The 23,694-nt window shown below is 61.6% G+C and overlaps 1 protein-coding gene across 1 annotated transcript in view; it reads left to right on the forward strand.

Moving 5' to 3' along the window:
- The window catches only part of FOXO6 (forkhead box O6), a 38,873-nt gene extending 16,452 nt beyond the window's left edge, over positions 1–22,421 (forward strand). The window contains exon 2 of the mRNA XM_056333471.1: positions 17,488–22,421. Coding sequence (XP_056189446.1) covers positions 17,488–18,900 — 1,413 coding nt within the window. The 3' untranslated portion in view covers positions 18,901–22,421. The remainder of the gene's footprint in view (positions 1–17,487) is intronic.
- The last annotated feature ends 1,273 nt before the right edge of the window (positions 22,422–23,694 follow it).

A 23,694-nucleotide genomic window follows, 5' to 3' on the forward strand; every position in this document is an offset into this window, starting at 1 on the left:
GCTGGCGCGGGGACGGGCTGGCTCGGCTGCCGCGGCGCAGCTGACCCGGGCGGGGAGAGGCACGGGGGGCTCCCCCCTGCGGGCTGCACCCTGCGACCCCATCGCTCGCTGGGGCTAATTGTGTAACGAGCCCCGCTGAGGCCAGCCGGACCCCCGCTCCCCCCAGCTTGCTCGGGGGGACTGGAGGCTCCTCGGTTCTGGGTCAGTGCTGGGGGAGGAGGCGCTGGGGGGGTGCTGGCTTGCAGACAGCGATCGGGCGTCGTGCCCAGGAATTCGAGGATGGTTTGCAGGCTGTGCTGCCCAGGCAGCAGCGTCTAATTCAATTAAAGCTCAGTGTCACGAAGCTGGGAGGCCGGCAGCGCGTGGGAGCTGGGTGGGGGCCGCACGGGGAAGGCGCCCGTCTGAAGGGCTGCCAGGTCCCCCAGGAAACAGCCTGGGCGGCAGCGGGATGGGGATGTCCTGTCCCCCACAGCTTCCACTGGGAGAGGTGGCATGCTGGTCATGGGGTCCTACCCAGGCTGGCACTGCTGGCAGGTGCCCACAGCCCAGGGACCCCGTGGAGGTGTCACCCCCAATTAGGAGGTACTGAGCTGGGGCCACACAGACCCCTCAGAATGGGCTTCCAGGAGATGGGAGTCGGGAGTAGCCCAACTGCAGCGCCGTGTGGCTTCCTGTCGCTTCCACATCTCCTTGTGCCCCAGCATCCTCCACCCCCCTCCCAGGCACTGCACCCCAGTCCTGCTGCAGTCCCCATTCCCTCACCCCCGCAGGAGACACCTAAAATTAATGACCAGGTGGCTGTGGATGGGGTTCAGACCCCTGCAGTTCAGGTGCTGGGCATTGTCTCCCCACCTGGTGGTCTGGGCACGGGTTCCTCCTGCCCCTTTCTGGACATTTTGTGACACACACCCCCCAGACATCATTTTTTTGGTGGCTTTGTTTCCAAGTGTCTGATTTCTCCAACTGAAAGACAAGACCCTGATTGGCAGCATGGACCCGAGGAGGGTCCCAGGGCCACAAGAGCCTGCAGTGGTGGGCAGCAATTGTGCAGGCAGGGCAGGATTTCAGGGTCTCTTGCTCCGGAGAGACTCATCAGCGCTAGAAACCAGCCCCAAGGATGCTGCATGGCCTGACCTGGAGCGTTCCAGCCGCCTCCCAGCACTGCTTGCAGCGCCCATCGCTCAGGGTCAGTGGCCCTGCGGGGCTCTGGCAGTGCTGGGGTGGATCCAGCTCCTCCCTCGAGCGGCACCGGGACCAGCTGCTCCGGCAGGCTCTGGCTGATGTAATTTTTACCATTACAGGTAAAACTGCTCTGCCTCGGGGGGCAAACTCCTCTGAGACAGACAGAAGGGGGATTGTTGTGATCCTGTTGCTTTGCAGCATCCTACAGGGAGCCCCGCTGCCTCCCCAGGTGTGTCTGCCTCCTGCTTGGGCTGTGTGTCATTGCTGATTCATTTTCAGAGCTGTGCTGGGGGGCCAGGGGCCACACTGTGCATTTTCCTCCCACCGGCAGCCCCCGTGGTGGCTCTGCTGACTTGTTACCCCTGGTCCTGCTGGTTTAGTACCTGGGCTGGAAGCATCCCTGCAGCCCACTGCTGCCTGTTGCCTACGGCCAGCGTGTGTGCAAGTGCAGCCCAGAGACCACCATGGTGGGCTGCGGCTGTGGCTTTCCTGCCACCCTGTGTGATCACGTAGGGCTTGGAGAGGGGGGCACCCTGCCCAGGGTAATGATGCATCCCCAGTGGGGGCAAGCAGCTGAGATTTACAGCCAGGAAAGTTTGGGGCATTGGAGGAAATCTTGGGGCGTTCCCCGTGCTTCTGAGGCATTGGAGAGAAAAACAGAGACTGTGATTAATCCAAAGGCAACCCGGGAGTGCTGTTGGATCCCTGGGGTGGGATTGCTGCCAGCCCCCTGGCAACCCCCTGAAGGATGGTCTGATGCTGGGGAGCTGCAGGCAGGGGAACATGTCCCTGGGCATTGCTGCAGGGGGACAAAGCAAGCAGGCAGCAGCAGGGGGAGGGTAGCAGGCAGCACAGTGCTCAGCCAGTGCTGGGGCACAGCAGCTCCTCTCTGCCTGCTGCCACCAGCCCAGCCCCAGCAGCCCCAGGTGAGGTGGCAATGTCCCCAGGGGGAAAATCCCTTCCTCATCACCCTGCCAAGTACCCCGGGGGGTGGCAAGGTGGGGATCAAGCCATTGCCCACCCCAGGGCATGTGCCTGTCTGGCACAGGGCAGGGACCCCCTTGGAGGAGGAGAAGGTAGATGAGGCTGTGGTGCATCACCCTAGCTTACCTGCGGGATGTCGCCCGCCGTTTCCCTGGCAACGGAGATGGCATCCCGAACACCTCAGGCAGAGTTTCCCTGCCTCCCCTGCGATGTCATCTGCGGTTTCCCGGGTAACCCAGCATCCGGGAGCTGGCTCCAGCAGGCAGGTAGAGGACCTCAGCCTAACCGTTGCCTTCTGCTGCACCCAGCTGTTTGCCACCCTAAAGCAGAGTGCTGGTGGAAGAGCCGTGCCTGTGTGGTGGCCTGTGGTCGCCTTGGGTGGCTGTGGCTGGGTGGTGGGGACAGGCTGGCAGGCCCCAGGGTCGCTCTTTCCAGACCCAGGGATGGGAAGATAAGGCAAATGACCCAGCAGCTTTGGGGGAGCAGGCAGCCCTGCCTGTCAGGCACACAGCCCAGGCCATGCTTTGCTACCTGAAGATGCCTGATGGGTCTGCCTGGTGCTGGGGAGCCCCATGAATGGGCAGCTTTGGGGTGGGTGGAGAAGCACGGCTCAGGGAGGCTAGGGGCTGTGGCTAGGCTTGTGGAGAGTTGGTGTTCCCAAGGGAAGAACAGGCAAGAGAGGTTGGAAATTTTCCAAGACAGCCAGTAACTCCCTTTCTTGGTCACCTTTGAACAACTGGTCTTGGCAGGAGGTGTTAAACCTCCACGAGGGCACTGGTGAGGCATGTTGAGCATCCCACTGTGTGCTGGGGCTGTTTTCCTCCAGGTGATGCCCTTCATGCTGTGAGCTTGTCCTGGGGTGAACGTACTGAGCAGAAAGTGTCCTGGCAGCTGGCGTTGCCCCCCTGGCTCTATAAACAGCTTTGCTGCTCATCCCCGACGGCTTTGCTTCATCCCATCCCAAGTGGCAAATCCCCCTGCGCCCAGTTCAAGCCTCCAAGAGACCAGAAGAAGCCCGGCTAAACCCCATTGCAGCAGGTTTAAGCACTGGGTCCTGGAGCAGGGGAGGGGGGAGCCCCCAGCTACTGGCTGGGAGAGCACCCTGGGATGGTGGCAGCCCCAGGTGCTTTCTCCAGCAGCAGATCAGGAGCCTAGAAATTCCCTTGCTGATGCAACGGTCCTCAGTCCCGGCTGGGCCAGCTGCAGGGGCCCCAGCCTGGGTGCTGAGGCTGCGGGGGGATTTTGTATTTGGATGAAATCGGAGCCTGCAGCGCAGCTGTCGCCAGGATTTCCCCATGGATCCTGTGCTTTTCCCCACTCACTGTGGCCGTGGAGGTGAGCACAAGCAGGGGCTGTTTGCTGGGTCTTTTTTTTGGGGAGCCACGGCCCTGCTGGCAGCCAGCTCCTCTCCTGCATGGCCCCTGCTTGGGTGCATCACCTCAGGCAGGACTGGCTCGCTGTGCCCTTGCCTGTGCTGCCCTGTCCTGCCGAGCCCTCAAAGCAGGGGGATGTCCCAAGGGGGTCCCCCCTTGCCAAACCCACCAGTGGGGCTGTGCTCACAGCAGGGTGCAAGCACATTGGCGCAACCCTGCATCGTGTCAGCGTGGGGTGATGCCAGGAGTGTGTAGGCTGCCCCGTGCCTTGCTCAGCTGTTGAGGGGCTGTGCAGGAAGCCCAGTGACCCGAAAAAGGGCTCAGCGGGCACCTGGAGGCTGCAGGATGCTGGCGCTGCCTCTGCACCCTGTGGGTGGGGAGCATCAGGCTGCCGGAGCCTCCCTCCCCGAAGGGTTTTACCCTGCCCTGCCATGAATGGCACAAGCCCCTGCACTTGCTGAGGCATGGCGGGGTTGCAAGCCCACCTGTGCACAAGCACACAAGCTGATGTGCGTGGGGGAGGCCTGCCCTCCTCCTGGCTCCCTGCGCTGTGAGTAAGTGCAGGCTGGCGAGACCCCGGCACGAGAAGCTGTGGGGGTGGGGGCGGGGAGGGGGGGCATAATTAGCAGGTGCAAAGCAAGCTGCTGCTGGTCGGGTCAGCTGAGTCACTGCACAGCCGGCATGCATGCCGGGACACGTGCCTGGGCGGGCGGGCATGGGTGCTGTGAGGCACCGGGTGGGTGCTGGGGCTGGGGGGCTGTGTGGTGGGTGCAAGAGGTGCGTGTGGTGGGGCTGGGGGTATACAAGTGCGAGGTGAGTGCATGCTGTACCCCTGTGTATGTGACTGAGAGAGGTGTGTGACACCCCGCTGCAGGCTGGTGACATCGTGGGCAGGGCTGTGCGACTGACTGGAGCTCCTCCAGCCCTCGGTCGGTGGCTGTCCTTTCAACTCCCCCCCCCCCCCGCCCCGGGAAATGAAGCTTTTTCCATCTCCCCTCTTGAGAGCACATTTGGTTTTGGCTCCTGTCCAGCATCAAGTGGGGGCTGGGAGCCCCGGGGGAGCTCGCTGGCTGCCACGGTGAGACACTGCAATGGGTGCTCCTCGGGGCTATGCAGGGCAGAGCAGGGATGGGACCCCCCCATCCATCTTCACCTCCAGGACCTTTTCTTGCTCAGGAGCCACCCCCAGCTCTGAGCCCCTTGCCCTACACGCTGTGACAGTGACCCATAAGAGCCTCCCCCTCGGGGAGACCCACAGGGCACCATCACCCCCTGGCCATCTCCGTGGGTCCTGCAAGCTGTGAGCAGGCGGCAGGGCATGAGGTCTGGGGAGGGCTGGGCTGGCCCTGGGGACAGCTGGGGCTCTGGGGCATAGCAGATGTCCGGGGAGGGCTGATGCCTGGAGCTCTGGCCATGGAGCAGCTCTGCCAGCAGCTCCCTCTGCCACAGCCCCCTCTGTGCCTCAGTTTCCCTTGACTGCAGGCAGTCCCGGGCTGTGTGGGTGGGGGCAGCATCCCTCTTCCCTGCAGCCAACGGGGGCTGGAGCTGCAGAAACGTCCCTGGGGGCTGTGGTGACCTTGCTCTGCTTGCATGACTTTGGCTTGCCGAGCGCGTGCTGGAGGGGCTTCAAGATGTGATGAGTGTGTTGTGCAGGATGCTCGGGGCAAGGGGTCCCTGGCTGCCCCCCCGGTGTCTCGCCGTCTCTCCCAACAGGGTCTGCGTGCAGCTGGGGACTGCGCAGTGCAGCCCCGGGCACAGGCCGGGGCTTTCGGCTGCCTGAGCGACACTGTGGGCACGGGGCTGAGCCCTGCCGGGAGCTCCTGTTCTGATGCCTCTCGCCCCGGGGTCCGCGTGTGCGTGCGTGAGTGTGAGCACACAGTGGGCAGGTGGCTGAGCCTCCCTGCCTGCGTGGGATGAGCAGGCAGCAGTTCGCCTGCTGTTGTTACCAGCGCCCACCTGCTGGTGCGACCTGGGGAACAGGGTGGCTTTCCAGGGGCTGTTTCAGAGGTGCTTGATGTCCCTCAGGTCCCGACAGCAGAGGGTACCACTCTCGGTGGTGTCTCAGCTGTGCTGGCATCTCCGGGCAGCCTTTCCCTTGGGGAGGATGTGGCGATGGATCAGGACCCAGTGCCTTTGGGCTTGCCTTGGCCAGGAGGGACATCAGCGTGAGGCCGTTTCCCACTGTGTTTCTGGCCGTGCAGGGGCATGGTGACAGCTGTGACTGTGGCTCGTGCCACTGCCTCCCTGTCCCCATTCTCACAGGGTGCCAGCTCCAGGCGTGGTGCATTCGCCCCTACTAGGTGGGCGACCACGGGGGCCTCTGCTTCCTGCAGTGGCCGGTTCCTGCCTGTCCTGGGTGGGCTGTGCTGGTGGCACGGGGCTTTGTGCCCCCTATCTCCTGTGCATGCACACAAAACAATTGAAGTTGAAAATAGAAAAAAAAGGGAGTTGTGTGGGTTTTGGAGGGTTTCTGTGCTGCAGTGTGCACTGGTGTGGGGTGCGTGGGCTGGAAGGGCTGGTGTGGGGCCAACTGGTGCTGGTGGAGGGGACGGGGCTGGACACAACCCCCAGCCAGCACCGGTGGTGCTGAGGGATGTGCAATCTCACAAGGCTGAATGAGGAGGGGTGGCTGGAGCCAGCCCATGGCAGGCATCGCTGTGGGCTGAGGTGTGGAGCAGCGTCCTGCAAGAGGGACAGCAGCCTGGGGACAGCAGGGATCACGTGGGAGCCGGCCAGGACAGGCAGGGGTGCCCTGTGCTCGACCAGAATAGGTGGACCCAACACTACTGTTGGCTGGAAATGGCTCATTATTTTCACAGGTGTGTTTTAAATAGTGCTGCTTGCAACATTTCTGCACTGTACAGCAGGTCCCCATGACGAATATTTTTGCCTCTCACCCAGAGGCATTGCATCACTGAACCCTTCCCTGCCCCACCTGTGGGACCTAAAACCCTAAAACCTGGAAACTAGTACAAATGCTTGTTTGCTTGAACAACTGGGATTTTTTTATCAGAATGAAACTGCTCTATGAAAAATCTTTCAGCCAAGAGCATTTGGTGGCAGGGATGTCCCCACTGTCCTGGCAACCCATCTGGTCCCCACCCACCTCGAGGTTGAGAGCCCCAGTGCTCCCAAGTCTTTGCCATCTGCGCTTGCTGGTGGCAGGATGAAATCCCTTGCAGGTATTTGAAAAGCAAACCTCACCTTTCCATGCACAACCAAACCAGCCCCTCATCTCCAGGGGCTGCCCTGGGATGCATCTCCATGCATCTGCCCAGGGTTTGCTGCCTTTGCCAGGGAGTTTGCAGACCACAGGGAGCCTGTCTGTGCTCTAGCAGCCAGCACAAACCTGCTGGGGTCCTGGATGGGACACAGCGTATTGGAAAGGGTTTGGCTTTGCTCCCTGGGCCCCTTGAAGGACCCATGGCCGGGGCTGGAGGGCACAGTACAGAGGGACTCACTGCTCCTCTGAGCGTCCCTGTGGAGCTGGTCCCCAGGGATGGCATGGGGCCACAGGGCAGGCGGGGAAGACCTGAAGCAGAGCAAGTCCTCGGGGGACACGTGTGCCCCTATGCATGGCTGCGTGCCCAGCTTTCTGTGCTTTTTTGGGTACAATCCAACTCTGATGTAGATCTCAGGCTGAAAAGCAGGGCAGCCTTGACCGAACAGATGGGAGAGGACAGGGCTGAATGCAAAACCCTCTGGGGTCTGGGGTTTCTGCTGCTGCTCAGGTCAGCGTGATGCTGCACGTGGTTGTACATTTGGACAGGACAGTGGTATGAGGGTGACGCATGGCTGGGACCCGCATCTCTCCCAGGCGGCCAAGTGACCTAAAGACAGCATTTCATGGTACCCCACAGGATAGTCATCTCCCACGGGTGCCCAAGCATCGCTGCGTGAAGCAGGATGGTACAGGCTGAGCCTCGCTGCTTCCCTCATCATCTTCCTGCAGGCTGCAGGTGATGAAAAGGAGGCAGGTGGTTTCTCTCCTGGGAATAGTCAGCTCCTTTGCCTGGTGGGGTTTGGACCCCCCCATGGGGGCTTGGCATCCTGCTTGGGGTGCCTTCTGCATCCCTCATGGGCGCTGGGTCTCCCCGGCGTCTCTTGATGTGGTTCGATCTGCCTTGCCTTTGGGTCTGGAGCAGCTCTGCTGTTGTGCTCTGGGTGTGCTCAGCGTGGGTGCAGGCAGGGCTGCCTGCAGGTGTTGGGGCACATGCTGTCCCCAGCCAGCCACAGCCCTGGTACTGGGCAGCGGCGGGGCAGCCAGCAGGGAGTTAAAGCGGTACCCGAGGAAAAGGGAGTGTGGCTGCTTTAATTATTTGGCTGCGGTGAGAACTTGGTGTGGAGGAAATTGAACCCAGGGGAAAAAATACTGTAATTTCATGCAAAAATTACATGGCAGCTCTGAGTGATTTACGGCAGCTATTTTGGTGGCCAACTCTGGGGTGTAATTAGAGTATTACTGGATAAGTGGCTGATGGTGGAGAGGGTCTTTCTGAGGCATATCACCTGGTCTCACATGTTGGAGAGGGGTCCAAGCGGGCTGGGACAGGAGCTGGGTGGGGGTGTGTTTTGTCCCAAAAGGCAAGGAGGCTTGATATCTCAGCTGGATGCAGGCACCTTGCATTGCAGCTTGCCGGCACCCTTGGGACCCTCGAGGGAGGCTCCAGGTCTTACCCAGCTCTGGGGTGGTTTGGCGGGGGGGGGGGGGGGAGGGGGGGGGGGGCAGGGGGAACAACAGCACAGCCATGCTGTGTGGGTCTCTTGGGCAAAGGGGTGTGCCAAAGGGGCTCAGTCTTGCCGGAAAACTGTGCTGGGGGGATTTCTCAGCACATGGCTTGGTGCCGTGGCGTTTTCTGGGAAGCTGGGAGAGGACGTGGCTTGCAGCTGTGAGCATTAGGTGCTGTGACCTGGGATGCTGGGGCTGGCTGGACACGGTGCTGGACTGGGAGGGCAGGTGCTGCCTGGAGCCCTCATGGGGTGCTGTGAAGGGGGCAGAGTCTGACCCCATGCTCACCAATCCCCTGCTACTGGGGCTGGGTATGAGCAGGGTGAGCAGCAGGGCCTGGCACTGGTCCCCTGAGCAGTGCCATGCCCAGCAGCACCGCAAGGTCCCCCTGCCATCTGGCCAGGGCAGGTGGCCCAGCAGCCTCCAGCTCTGCCGCAGCCTGAAGGCGTGAGGGTGGCCGTGCCAGGGCCAGCTGGCTCGGAGATGCACAACACATGGCCACGGCTCATCTGGTCCATAACCCCCCTTCCTTCTTTTGGCATCCCATCACAGGACAGGGATACAGGGCACATGTGGGGCTGGGGGCAGCAGGCTCCTGGCTGTACCCTGCCTCCCCCCAGTCCCGCACTAGCACCGGTGTGCCGCCTGCAGGCCTGGACCCCATAGCCAGAGAGCATGTGGAGCCAGCCCATCACCTTGGCCTTGGGGCATGCTGCAGCACCAGCCAAGCTCTGCCTGGGCCATGTCCCTTGGTGGCACCTGGTGCTGAGGTGAGCCTGCAGCTGGGCTCCATGCACCCACTGCTGCATGATTGCACCCGTGCAACTCCTGCCTGCTTGCAGGGGGCTGGGAAAGGCTGGGCTCCCCCAAAATGTCCCTTGCTGGGCTCAGCCCTGTGCTCTGCACCCCAAAAGTGCAGCCTGTGCTGTTAGCAAGGAGGACTGCGGGGACAGTGACACCATGCCTGCTGAGCCCCCGGGCTCCCATAGGAGGATCCCCAAGCTCCCTGGCCCTGCCTGCTCTCTGCCTGCTCTCTGCCCGCTTCCCCAGGAGGTGAGCATGCCTGCTCGTTATCTTCAGCTACCCTGGTGTGATCTAATGAGCCCTTTGGGAAGCACGTAGGGCAGGACAGGCGGTGCTGGGGCTATTCATGGAGCCACAGAGGTGTCACTGTGTTACATATCACCCAGGGGCTCCTCCTTGGCCCCCGCACCCCACTGGCAAGGCCTGGTAGTGCTAAGGATGGAGGGTCCCAGGGCTGGGAAGGACCCCCTGGGGTGATGACTGGGGCTGCCTGGCAGGACAGGGCTTGGGACACACTGGAGTGAAGGGACCTCTCCCCCTCCAGCCATACTGGGGACCGGCTCTTCTGGCCCCTCCTGTCCTGAACCATCTTGGAAATGGCCATGGATGGAGGAGGAGGTGTCACACGGAGCCCAGCAAATTCACAGCAGGTTTTGGGGCTGTGATGGCCCCATCAGGGGAAGGCCAAGGCTTTGGCCAAGAGAGGAGCAAACCAAAGTGAGCAGTGTCTTTGAGCAGGCTGGGGGAGCTGAATTTACCATCCAAGTGTCCCTCCGGCACTGGAATCACCCAGTGCCAGTCCTGATGCTGTTCCCATATGCCCATTCCCTTCCCCCTGGGCCGGGGGGACCCATCCCCTGATCCACCTCACTGTGACCCTGTGGCTGAGCTGGTGTGAGCCCCACCAGCCATGGTGGGAAGTGGGGAAGGTGTAGGTGCTGTGTGTGTCCCCTCTCGACAGTGGGGAAAAGCTGTGCCACAGAGGATGGGTGTTATGGGTGCTCCTTGGGGTCTCAGCAAGTTGCCCGGGGATGGGGACAAGGGAGGACCCGCTGAGGCAGGGAGGATGCTCTCGGTTTTAAAGGGGACATGGCGGGGTGGCAGCTGGCTAAAATAAACCGGCTGCCATGGCAACGGCAACACTCCCATTGCAGAACTTGGTAGCAACCAGCTGTTTGGCAGCAGCAGTAACCAGGGCTGGGAGAGGGATGCTCGGCTGCGCCTGCCACCTCTGCTTCAGTGGCACTCCTGCCACCACTGGGATGGTTCCAGCCTAGGCATAAGGAGTCTCCTGATGTGACTGACCTGCCCTCTGCCAGCTCCATCCTGGCCGGGAGCTGTGCAGGGGGACTCACCCCTTTGTGCAGCCCTGGCGTGCAGAAAGGGCTGAGCCAAGCACCCACTGATGGCTTGGCACCCACCCGGGGCTCCCTGTGCTGAGCCAGGGCGCGTGGAGGCTGCAGAGTGGGGGTGTCCCCGTGGGCATCCCTGGCCAAGTAGAGCAAGTGCTGGGCATGGGGGGCTGCCTGGGGGGCATGGGGAGTGGTGTGTGGTTTGATTTGCATCAGTCACTTCTCCGGTGGGTTTGGGAATCACTTGCAGAGCTTGTGGTCAGGAAGGGGAGGGAGGCACTGTGCCAACTGTGAACACACTCAGCTGCCAAGTCCGCAGGGGTGGCGTGGGGCAGTGCTGTGCCGGCTGGTCTTTCTGGGGGGGCTGCACTGCGGGTCAGACCCGCTGTGAGACACAAGGTGTATAGCAGAGGTGGGCCAGGACTGGCACAGGGCCAGGCAGGGGATGGGCTTTGCCCTGAGGACCCATCCAGCCAGGTTCCTTATGGATTTGGGGGATTGGGATGGGGCTGGCAAGTCCTGGATCTTCTCCTTCAGGAGAGGTTGGTCTTAGTCACACCATTACCTGGCCCTGGGGAACGGCAGAGGGATGTGGGCAGGGGGGCAGGCAGGTGTCCGCCCCGGGCTGTCACAGCGTGGCCTCACAGCACAGGTTCTCAGCTACAGAGCACAAGCCTTACTGTGCCCCACAGCACCATGGATCTATGGGGCAGGGCATGGCTAGACCCCCCTGCCCAGTCCCTGCCAGGCTTTGCCCTTGCTCTGTCCCAGGGGGTGGCACAGAGAGGGGCCATGGGGGGCTATGCAGGGGGGGCTGCAACATGGGGTCCCCTGTAAGCCCCAGCTGCCTCTCTCCCCACTGCCCCAGCGCACGCCTAGGGGCTGATTAGCGTTCCTAATGAGATGCCGGCTGGTCTTTGAGCTGGCTGTGATGTGTGAGGAGGCGGGAGATGCTCTGGCCCTGCCATGCTGAGCAGCCTTCAGGCTCCTTGCGTGTCAGCCACCTGCGATGGAGGGCCCGGGATGGACATGGCCAGTCACGCCTCTAATGGGCATTTGGTTCAATTAGCAGCATGTCAGACCGGCTCTGCTCAGGCAACGCACTGACCCGAATACGCTTGCCTCCGCTCGGCAGCCGCCGGCGAGACCCCTGCGGCGGGGAGGCAGGCACCGTCCCTCTGCCCCCACCGTGCCCTTTCTGGGGGTACCGCGCAGCCCATGTGGTCCCCCCTGCCCAGCTACAGCAGTGATGCCCCGGGGAAGGACAAGCTGGGGAGGGCGACAGCCCCAGGTCCCCAGCAGGGAGATGTCAGACAGGACCTGGGCAGCAGCTGGGGTGCAGCGAGCTGGCTGCATGGTGCCTGAGACAGTGCGAGGGGCTGGGGGGGTTATGGGGCATTGCAGGGGGGCGGGCTGTAGGATGCTGCAGGGTGCTGCAGAGAGCTGGCTGTAGGACGCTATGGGGCACAGCGTGGGGCAGTGCAGGGAGCTGGCTGTGGGGCAGCTGTGTGGCTACAAGGCACTGTAGGGCTGCCTGGGGCAGGAGCAGGCAGTACAGGGGGATGCTATGGGGCGGTGATACTCTGGCATGCTGTGGGGCAGTGCAGAGCGCAGGTGGTAGTTTTGGAGCAGACATCCCAGGCACGTGGCAGCTGCTGAAAACTGCCCCGCCGAGCCCTGCACTGTGGGTTGCTTCTTCCCAGCAAGCTGGCGTGTGCTGCCCCAGCCCCAGGGGCAGTGGGGAGATGGGGAGATCACGGGGGCTGCTCACAGCACAGAGGCCAGTGGGGATTCACAGCCCTCCTGAGCCCGGCATGCAGCTGGTGCCGGGCTGGTCCCCTCCTTGGGGAGCCCGATGCAAAGCTGGCAGAACCTTGTCGCACGTTAGGCTGGATTTACAGCCACCCAGTGCCCTGCCCCAGCTTTCTCCTCTGTGCCGCTTCCCCCTGCCTGGAGCCTGTGCTGGGTTCACCCGCCATGCACAAGGGCTGCTGTGAGGTGGGCTGGTGTGCCTGCAGCCATGGGAGGTGGTGGGGGTCTCATCCTGCTCCCTGCCTTAGGCATGGCACGGGGGTCCGGCTGCTGTCAGCATGGGGTGTCTGTCCCCGTTGCGAGCATCTGGGGTGCCTGGCATCGCTCTGGTGCGTGGGGCATGCTGCCATGGCGTGCCAGCTGCCATCTGCTCGCCAGGCAGGCGTGGGCCCTGCTCAGGATGCGGTGCTTCGGTGCCAGGGCTGGTGGGCTGCGCACAGCCACCAGCTGCTTCAGGCAGGACAGTGACACCAGTGGCAGGGAGCAGGGCTGGCCATCCCTGGGGGATCGTGCCAGGAGGCCACAGTGATGGCCATCGTGCACTTAGCTGCTGGTGCAGTGCCATTTCTTGGGTGAATAAGATGTCTTTGGGGGCGTGACCGGTCACTGTCCCATGCCACTGCCACCCCCTGCATGGCATCCCCTGGGATGTGGCACCATCGGGGCTGTTGGCAGCCTCTGCCCCCTGGAATATTTCCTCCAATGCTGGCAATTTTTATGTGTGAGAAGTAAATAAGCATCAATTAACCCCTGGAGCCATCCTCGTGCTGCTGGAGAGCAGCCGGCAGAGTGCTCGTTAGTGACCCTGTCACTGCTTCCTCCTGTTAACCAGCCTGCAAATCTCCGCCAGGTAACGGGCTCATTAGCTGCATGGACCGGCAGCTGATGGACCTGCACACCCTGTCGCACTCTGGCCATGGGGCTGGGGCTCGCTGGGAGCACGGGGGTCTCTGCGAGCACGGCTGGGCTGGGCTGCTGTTGGGAGGGGGAGGAGGCTGGGGTTTGGGGTTTTGCTCAGAAAAACCCCAGGTGATGTGGGAACAGCAGGGAGGGGTGGCAGCCCAGGGACAGCGATGGAAGACAGCAAATGGGCACAGGGGAAGTGGCAGGGACAGGGGGCTAGTCAGTGGGACCCCCTCATTTGCTCTGCCCAGCTCTGGCCAGGACCAGGCCTTGTTCAGTCCTGCTCTCGCTTAAATTGCACTCGTTTCCCCTACCCCATGCTCTCCTCAGGGCACACAGGTGGATGCCCAGCCCCCCCTTGCACCCCAAGACTCGTGGGCACCCCAAGGCTGGAGGAGTGACTCCCGGGCCATGCCACTGGGGTGCTGCTGCTGGTGGGTTTTGGCAGGGGGCTTGGGATGTTGCGAAGGGTATCGCTTTGCCCGGCATCGATGCCCATCTCGGGGGTCCACTGGTGCCCCGCCGGTGCTGGGCGCTGTGTCTGTCTGGTCAGGACAGGGGAACGCTCCTAGAAGCAGCAGCAGCCCTGCCAGATGCAAATTGATAGTCAAGTCACTCATCCAAACAATGGGGTCCGGCTAATCCTTTTACAATGGGACTAATTGCTAATCAGACCGATTTCACACTGGCTGTTCCCCTGACAATGAGGCTCCGTAGAGAAGGGCTCCTGGGGGGGTGAGGAGGCTCTGTCGGTGCCCCCAGCTCCCACGGGTGCCCCCATCCCTGTACCAGGCCCTGCAGCGGGGCCAGCCCCTAGCAGATGGGCACTGGGATGGCACCGGGGTCTTCCCAGTTGGCAAAGCCTCCAGCAACTGGTGGCCGGGTGTTGGCACAGGCTCCAGCCTCATCCTCCCTGGGTGTCAGCCAGGGCTGAGCAGGGCTTGGGTCCACCTGTGGCACCTGGCAGCCCTGGTGCCACCTCCAGCTCTCGCCTCTGCTACCCAGAGCATCCTCTGCCCCTCTGCAGAGCTGTGAGGATGAGGGCTGGTGCCTGAAATGGTGGATATCATCCCATGGCATGGTCTGGATGTGCGCTGGGGACTGATGCTCCTGGCTTTGCACTGTTTGGGTACTGCAGAGCTGCGGTGCTGCGTGAAGCCAGGATGCTGAGAGGGTCTCTGCTTTGGTGAGGGGCCTGAGCTGTTCAGAGCAGGGCGGTCCAAGGCAGGGGTGACATAGGGGCAGATGGGCGTGGGGAGGGAGACACAGCGAGGGTGCAGGGCACGGCCAGCCCTGCAGAGCTGCAGGCTGCTGCAAGCAGTGGTGCTGGGCTTTGGGTCGCTGGGCAGAGCAGTGTCAGAGGTGTTGTGAGTACCCCAGGACTGGCCCCAGCCTTTGCCTGCTCTCCCTACACCCTACCAAAATCTGCCAGGCACTGGTGCACATCCCTGCCATGGCAGCTGCTGTCAGGGAGGTTTTGCCAGCCCTGATGTCCCCTGCACATCACCACACTGCCAAGGGCTGACCAGAAGCTGAGCCCCGCGTTGTGGGCCATACGATCGTGTGCTGCTTCCTGCCAGCTCAGGGCTGGGTGCTGTGAGATGCTGGGTGCTCGTGGGGCTGCGGGGATGGTGGCAGGTGAAGCAGGTCCCTGCCTTCGTGGTGATAACAAGCTCCTGGCCCGCCCCGTGCAGCCCGCTGCCCTGTGCCGTGCACCCCGAGCAGCGGCCAGCCGAGCACGTCAGGGTGCTAATGAGGAGAGAGCCAGGCTCCCTGCGCCTTGCATTTAATTGCTGCTGTCTTTTGGCTCTTAATGAAGCTCCCATGCAGAAGGCGCAGCAGCCTCCCCTCCCCTCCTCTCCCTTGGGCAGCCTGACCCCGCCAACCTCCCCCCCCCCCCCCCCGCCAGCCCTGTCCCCTGCTAGACACCAGCTTGGATCCGTGGGTGGTGCTGGGTGCCTGGGTGCCCTGTGCTGGGGCTGCAGAGTGGGAGGCAGGCAGCAGCAGAAGAGGAGGAGGAGGTTAGCATTGTGCTGAATGTCACCCCTGTCCAGCCATGGTGTTCCCCAAAGCCCCAAACGCAGCCCCTCTCTCCGTACGCTGCACTGCAGCTCAGTCCCTGCTGCTGAGGGTGGTGGCATCTCCTGCCTCCTGGGCTGAGCAGAGCTGGGGAGCGCCGGCAGTGAGGGACTGGGCCGTGCAGGGGGTCCCCACTCCTGCGAGGGGCTCAGCAGCGGTTGGGCATCCCCAGCCCACTGGCACCTGTGTGTGTGTGCAGGGCAGCATCGCGGGCCTGAGCTGGCTGGTAGCTCTGGCTCTGCAAAAGCGGTGATGGCCATGTGCTCTGCTTCTGTCCCCTGCCACTTGCACCGCAGCTCAGTCGCATGAATGGGAGCTTGGGTCATCCTGTGGCTCGAGGAGGGGGTGTTGAGGGGTCAGGGATAGCTCTCCCTGCCAGGCAGGCTGGCCCAGGGCTTGGCTTGCTCTACCTGAAGGTGATGAGCATTGCCATGGGCAGCCACCGCTGCGGAGGGCAGGGCGAGTTCCAACCTGTTCCCTGAGCTATGCTAGCCGTGGCCTGCCCCCCCTCCAGCTGTGCACAGGGATGTGCAGGAAGGGGTTAACGGCTAGCCCATACCTGCCGTTGCATTTTAAAGATGTGAAATTAAAGCCCGTAATTTATTCTCCCCACACACGAAGGAGCAATTAGTTCTAAACACGGCTTAATCAGTCAGCGCGAGATTGATTTCTGTAGACTTGGATTTGGTGGCTGCTGGCGAGGAGCCAGCCTGGGAGCAATCTCCAAATAAATGAAGTGCAGAGAAGTAAGCCATTACATAATATGATAGATGAGGCTGGAGCTCACTCGCCTCTTCATTAGCATTCCACTGTACGCCGGCAACAGCACCAAACTTTCTCCCTGGCACCTTGGTTTCTTCCCCCTCCCTGTCCCTCTGCCCCTCCTGCAGCTCAGCAGGGGCAGGAGGAGCTGCCTGCCTCCCGTCAGCAGCCCCTGCTGAGCCCTGAGCCCTGGAGTAAGGGTCTCTACACCGTGGACTGATGCTCTACCCTGGCCTCTGCGTCTTGCCTTTGTCCTCTGGACCCTGAGGAAACCAAGGCGCAGGGAGCTGAGTGGCATCCCATGAGCTGCAGAAGATCAGCAGCAAGAGGCAGATGTCCTCACCCCCTCTCTTCTCCTGGCTGGAGCTTTGAAGGCATCTCCCCAGGGTCACCCCAGACTGGCACCCCACGGGGCAGTGACAGCTGGGGATGCTTGCGCTGGGACGTGGCCCCTGGGCATCCCCACTCTGGCCAGCAAGCCGCTCAGAGCCACAGCGCCAGGCAAGAGCCAAGAGGGCAGGAGTATTGCTGTCCACACGAAAGCCCCTTGGGGCGCTGGAGCCAGAAGTATCTGGGGAGAAAACCATCCGCAACCAGACCTTGCATGGGCAATGGGGGTTGTAGTTTGGCTTGCAGCCCCCCCCGCGCTATGGTAGCTGAGCCTCTCAGGCAGGGTGCTTGCCTTCTGGGCCCTGCCACCAGGGCCAGCCTGCAGGGGATGACAGGCATTTTGGGGACAAGATCTGGCTTACATGGTGCTGGCACAGTGCTTTGAGCTGTGGCAGTGCTGATGCATGCTGCACAAGGCATGCTTCTGCCTCCCCAGTGGTGAGGGAGGAGGAGAGCAGTCACAGAATGATGCTGGGCAGGGAAAGTTGTTTGGAGCCAGCTCCAGAGGGTTGGGTGCCTGGCAGTGTGTGGGCAAAGGGGGTCCCTTTGCCTGTGGAGCTGGTGGGGTGGCTGGTGGTGGGGAGAGAGGGCTGGGATCTATGCAGAGGTGTGCGTGGGCAAGGCTGGGCTGGGAGCATCCTGGTGGGCTCTGCTGGGCATGTGGGTGGCTGGAGCTGGGAGGGGTGGAGAAGACTTGGACCTGTGCACAGCCCTGACTCCTGCCTCTTCTTCTGTTGCCTCCTCACCTTTTCCCTCCCCAGACTTCTTCCAGGGAAGAAGAGTCCCCTGGGACCTGGTGCAGGTCCCCGGAGCACATGCTAAAGACCCCGCCCCGCTCCCTGCCATGACAGTAATTGCAGTAACGATAAATAGCTGACAGACGCAGCAAAGGGCCATGACCCATGGGCTCCTGGAGGTGAAATGCCCGGCAGTGCTGTGGGAGAGACCCTCCAGCTGAGCCCTGACTCCTCTGGCTCAGAAAGCCATGGAATCCTGGGGGGTGGAGCGCAGGTTCCCCTTGATACCCCTTGTACCCCCCAGCCCTGCAGGCATCCCCTTGTGCCTGGGGTGCTGGAGCCGCTGCTGACCGTCCCCTCTGTCCTTGCTGTCTCTGCAGAACTCTATCCGGCACAACCTCTCCCTGCACACCCGCTTCATCCGTGTGCAGAACGAGGGCACGGGCAAGAGCTCCTGGTGGATGCTGAACCCTGAGGGCGGCAAGACGGGGAAGACGCCCCGCCGGCGGGCGGTCTCCATGGACAACAACAGCAAGTTCCTGCGGATCAAGGGGAAGGCCAGCAAGAAGAAGCAGCTGCAGGTGACGCAGGAGCGCGGGGAGGACAGCCCTTCCTCCCAGCAAGCCAAGTGGTCGGAGAGCCCCACGTCGCACGCCAGCGATGAGTACGATGCCTGGGCTGACTTCAGGACGCGGGCCAACTCCACGGCCAGCACGCTGAGTGGGCGCCTCTCGCCCATCATGTCCAACCACGAGCCAGATGAGCTGGAGGAGGATGATGGTACCCCCTCCTCTCCGCTGATGTACCCCAGCCCCTCCAGCACCATGTCTCCTTCCCTCAACGCCCGCTGCTCCGTGGAGCTGCCTCGGCTGACTGACCTGACTGGCACCATCAGCCTGAACGAGAGCCTCGGGGAGAGCATGCTGGAGGACCTGCAGGACGGCTACACCATGAGCCCTTCGCAGCAGCTCCCCCCAGCCGCCCTGCGGCAGCGCAGCTCCAGTTTCACCTTCAACTCCAAGTGTTCCACCATGGGGGCTGCCACCAACACCTACTGCGGGACTATCTACAGCCAGCCGGCCATGAGCCTCATGCGCCGCCTGCCCATGCAGACCATCCAGGAGAACAAGCAAGCCACCTTCTCACCTGTCAGCTCCTACAGGAACGCCTCGCTGCAAGACCTGCTTTCCTCCATCTCCTACGCGCACAAGGAGAGCATGGTCCCGGGGGACCTGCCCCTGCCGCAGGCCAGCCCCATGGTGCCGGCCCGTGGCCACAGACACAACCCGCTGCTGTGTGGGAGCGGGGAGCAGGGTTTGTCCTCCTACCCGTCCCACTCGGGCTCTCTCATGAAGAGCAACGCTTTGTACCACCCGTCACCAGCCGGTCACCACCCTGCGGTCAACACCAGTGCCTTAGCTAATCCTGTCAGCCTTATGAGCTTGCCCAGTGACACGTGCAGCATGACAGCCGTGCCGCACCACGGGCATCTGCATTCCTACGCTAATAACCAAGGGGCACACATGAGCTTGCTGGATTCGCTGCAGGGCCCCTACCCGGGGGCTGTCCACCCCCCTGTGTTGGGCCAAGACAGGTTCCCAGCAGACCTGGACCTGGACATGTTCAACGGGAGCCTGGAGTGCGATGTGGAGTCCATCATCCTGAATGACTTCATGGACAGCGACGAGATGGACTTCAACTTCGACTCAGCTCTCCCGCCGCAGAACGGGCTCAATGTGCCCGTGCTGCCCGGGGGTCCACAGCCCACGAACCAGAGCTGGGTGCCCGGGTGACGCCTGCCCCAGGGTGGGGGCTTGCCACTGAGAAGCCACGAGGGGAACATTGAGACTAACTTTTTTTTTTCCTTTCTCTTCTGCCTTTGTTTGTTAAGATGGGCTAGAGCCGTCGATCTGAGCTTGAGATCGAACACAAAACACAAACTGTAGGGTCAAATACTGAGATGGGGTAGGGTCCCCAGCCCGCAGCCCACACATGTGCCCAATCCACTGGGTCCTCCTGCGAGCATCCTCTGGAGGACGCAGGGCAGACGGGCCGGAGAGGCAGACCAAGCCAGGCGGGTCCAGAGGGGGAGCAGGAAGGGAAAACCATTCCAGATGGTCCCAGTGCCCCACTGCAATGGTGCCAGTTTGATTTGTCCTTGGGCTGGGTGACGGAGCGGTGACAGCTGGTGGCATGGGAACCACTTGTGTGGGCATCCCACTCTGGAAAGGGACCCTTTTCTCTGAGTCACCTTGGGAAATGAGTCTTCTGAGTAGTAGTGTCAGGAGTGGGGACCCTGCCCCAGGTCAAGGGCCGGGGGGGGTCCTCACCCCCAAACCCTGGTGGAGATATGAGCTCTGTCAAGCCCACATGCCCAGGCCACCTCCACAGGGGGTTTCCTGGTGTGGGTCCAGGCAGGTTTTCCTACCAAGCAGGGAGAAGGGGGGGTTGGGAATGGAGGGAAGGGTGCACAATCTGCAGCCCTGGTGACAGCATCTTGGCAGCCCACGTGCTCACTGGGGGCGGGGGGTGCCACGTCATGCCTGCCCATAGGAAGGCTGTGGTACCCTGCCCAGAGCAGGCGTGGGCACACTCCTGCATGTGGTGCACAGCCCTGCACAGGGTGGTCCTGATGGGTGTGACATGCTGCTGGCCTGGGTCCCCTGTGCCGGAGGCTCAGGGGGAGCTCACAGGGTCGGGGAGGGGGGGGGCCTGTATTTATTTGATTTCATGCACTCTTTTGCCATTGAGTTTTTGCATTGGAAAGAAGAAAGGGTTGAACTTAGGGAGAGGAGAGAGGCCGTGGGCAATGCCAACGGCTGTGCCCTACTGCACGTCTCATCTTGGCTTGGCCATGGCTTTGGGTGTTGGATGATGGGGTGGAAGCTGGGGGGCTGTGATGTGGGTCACCCTCAAGAAGGGTGTGTGTGCGTGTGAGGAGGATAGGGATGTGGTGACCAGGTCTCCAGAGCCAGCATGGGGTCCACCCAGCCCCAAGCCTGGGTGACCCACGCTGCTCAGGGAGGTGCCACAGGGCTCACAGCTGGGCTGGGGGGCTCCTGGGGGGCCACTGCTGGTTTCAGGAGTGTCTCTAGCTAGCAGGCAGCATGCCTGTCCTGGAGGGCTTGCTGCCCATCCCCAGGATGGTCCAGGCGGCTGTCGGCAAGAGGGGTCAGCCCTAGTGCACCCATCTGCCAAGGGCCGGTGCTCCGTGGGGCTGGGGACCACAACTCACAGCTGGTGCTGCTGTCTCTGTTGGGAGCCCAGACCAGCCCCACTGCTCTGCGGGGCAGGAGTGGGCTGGGGTCCCACTGCCATCCTGCCCAGCGGTGGGGGCTCCCTGCAGCAGCTCAGCCTCGGTGCAGTGGGGTTTTTGGAGTTGGGCAGGCTGATGGGCAGCTGGAGTTGGTTGGTCCCGAGGAGCTGAGGGGGCTGGGAGGAGGGGCTGGGGGAGCTGCTGCTGTGTCTCAGGGGCTCTGCACAGCCTGTCTTCCTCCTGGGCACCACAGGCTTCCTCTGAATCCTCTACCCCTGGTGCACTGAACCAGCACACTTTCCCAGCCCAGCTCTTCCCTTCCCACGCCAGCACCTCCTCTACCAGGGTGCAGGTGCTGGGTCCCACCGAGCCATAGGGGAAGTGTGGCCGCTCGGAGCTGGGTCAGGATGGGACCCATGCGGGGGCATCTCCTGCTCCCCTCCTGGCCCACGAGTCTGTGGCAAAGCGTGATAGAGGAGCCCCATGTGCCACCCTTCACCTTCGCCCTGGGCACATGGTGGGCATAGTCTCTAAAGACATTCTTACAAGTTAATTAATTATGTTTACATTATTTGATCATGTACAGAATTTAATATATTCTATTATATATAATCTTTCTTGAATGCTTTTTTAAAAAGGATTATTCTTTGGTCAGGATCATTACTGCATTCGTTTTATACACCACCTCTCGTTTCAGGCATATTTAAAATCGTTGGAAACCGATTGCAAATGGCTATTTAATACCCAGCACCCCAGCTCCGCACACGGGGTGTGAAGGACTGCTCACAAGGAGAGGCAGGGAGGGCAGCTGGGGCTGCCCTGGAAGAGAAGGGGGGCCCTGCCCCCCAAGCATGGGAGAAAGGGAAGGAGTCCTGGCTCTTCCAGGCGTCCGACCTGCAGGCACACATCCAGCAGCACACCAGCATGCCGGGCAGCATGGGCCAGCTGGGGCTTACCCTGGCAGCCGGGCATTTCCAGATGGGATGCTTGGGCACAGGGACCCGCAAAAACCCCTTCGGTGTCACAGATACGGGCTGACCATTGTCACAGAGGGGAAGCCGCACCAGCAGTAAGAGAAAAGCCCCCCCTTGTCCCGCGCCTGCCCCGCTTGCCCCCGCCCACCTCCCCCTGTCCCGCTGCGTGGAGCCCCCGGGCATCCACCCCTGGGGCACGTCCCCTTGCGAAGCTGTCTTTGTGGTTCGTGACCGTGGGGTTGTCGTGTGTGCGGTGGAGTCGTGTTGGTAAGCGTCGTGTGTACAGTCGTCGTGCGGTGCAAGGGACGGCGGGCAGCGGGAGGCAGGCACGGAGACACCACACCCCCCACCCCCCCCCCCAGTGGCTGGGACCCCGGGGAAGGGGGGTGGTTGGAGCAGGAGGCAAGACGGGCTGGCCCCGCCGCGGCAGAGGGGGATGGAGCCAAGGGCCCCGGGGGTACCCGGACTGCAGTGAGGTGGTGGTGGTGGCACAGGGATGTTGGGGCTGTGCTTCTTGCCCGTGGGGCAGGCAGGTCCTGGGGGTGGCCAGCATGGCTGTGCCCCCTGCGGCTCCTGCTGCCCTGCTGCTGGCCCCACTGCGAGCATGGGGAAGGAGAAGCCAGGGCTTCATTTCACTGTCCGGTGGTGGCTCCAGGTTCCCCCTCTGGAAACATCTCCCTGAGCACAGGCCACCTCACGTCCCACCTCGCTCAGCTTCAGCCTCCCCGCTCCCATCACCTCCTCTCCCTCCTGGCCCTCCCCGCCTCACAGGACAGCCTCTGGGGACAAGGAGCATCCTCCGCTCCCAGCCCTGCTCCCACCCAGACCCAGCCCTGCCCGGAGCAAAGACCCGGTGTCAAGGGGACACTGGAGGGGCCCCACCGGTTTGCTTCATACGGCGGTTTTTGGTCCGTCCTTTCCCTCATATTTATAACTGTACAGACTGGGGGGGAGGGTCTCTGACAGGCGTCATCTCTCACCACGCATCTATCGTAGGCAATGGTAACTTTCTTGATTGTGCTATTAGAGTTTGTGTATGTGGCAATGTAAAGAACTGTGTATAGTGCATTGTACAGCATATTTTCATGAATAAAATTGTTTTAAATATTACATTGAAGGGCTGCTGCCTTCAATGTTTATGTGTGTCTGGGCTGACAGGAAGGACATTGCTGGACCAGTGAAGCTGGGGGCACCTGGGGAGAGCCACCAAGGAGAAGATGCGATGTTTGGTGGAGCTGAGCTTGCACCCAGCATGGGGACGGTTGGGCTGTGGAGGTGTCTGTGAAGTCCTACCTGGACACAGCCATCTGGACATCATCCTGGGCAGTCTATAAATATACGTATTTACTGAGATTTGCCAATATTTTCTGAGACTGATGGCGTGCCGCAGTGTCACAGCTGCCTGGTGCAGTGGTGAGTGACAGTGTCCGGCTCACGGAGGTGCTCATTCCCTGCACCCGCTGCCCCAAGCCCCTTTGCTCCCTGGTGAGGTTCCCTGCCTGCAGCTCCCAGCCACTGGCCTGGAAATCCCCTTTTTCAGCAGCTGTTGGAGCTCTTTGGACTGAAACTTCCCCTTCTCCCTGCTCTGCAAATCAGGCCGATGTCCACCCCCTGCCCCCACCGGTGACTCCGCAGCAGGACCTCCCTCCTCACAGTGAGCGCTGCTGGGACACAGACAGCCCGGCGCATCCTGCCTGTCACTGGTGGGATGGGCCAGGGAGAAGAATGCCCTGCAGAGCCCTGCAACAGCAGTTTGTGCCCGCTGCTGCGCAGCCAACCCCATGATCTCCAAAATGGGTCTTAAACCAGCCCACATGGTAGGTTGGGTTTTCCCATTTTTGTGAGAAAACATCACGCAGCGCCCAGGTGATCGTTGCTGTTCTCTGTGTCCTCAGCAAACCCCACTCCTCACCGGAGAAACTTGTAATCCTGGTTTTAAAGAAAAGAGAAAAAGAAAAACAACAGGAAGAAAGACGTCAAGTTGGTTTGACAGGATTTATTTTCCATAAATCCTTGTTGATTGGCATTAATTATATCAACCTTTCTGGTTCTTTATTCATTGCATTCCATATCAGCCATTCCATTACTTTGCCTGGGATCAATGTCAGGCTGACAGCCTTGAAATTACCCATGTCGTCCTGTTTCCCCTTTGAAAATATTAGGCCAACCTCCACTTTTCTCCCAGGGCCCTGGAAATTCCCGTGTGCTCTGCACCGTACCAAAACTCAATGGCAGTGCTCCAGGATGTGCTTCAGCCAAGTCTCCTGGCCCGTGGTTTTCCCTCCTGGAAGACAGCAAACCCCCAGTGCCAGACATCCCTGTGAGCTCCTGAGCAGAGCCTGGTTTTGCTCCCCAAG

The sequence above is a fragment of the Falco biarmicus genome, chromosome 3, assembly GCF_023638135.1.
Source record: "Falco biarmicus isolate bFalBia1 chromosome 3, bFalBia1.pri, whole genome shotgun sequence".
Lineage (NCBI taxonomy): Eukaryota > Metazoa > Chordata > Aves > Falconiformes > Falconidae > Falco > Falco biarmicus.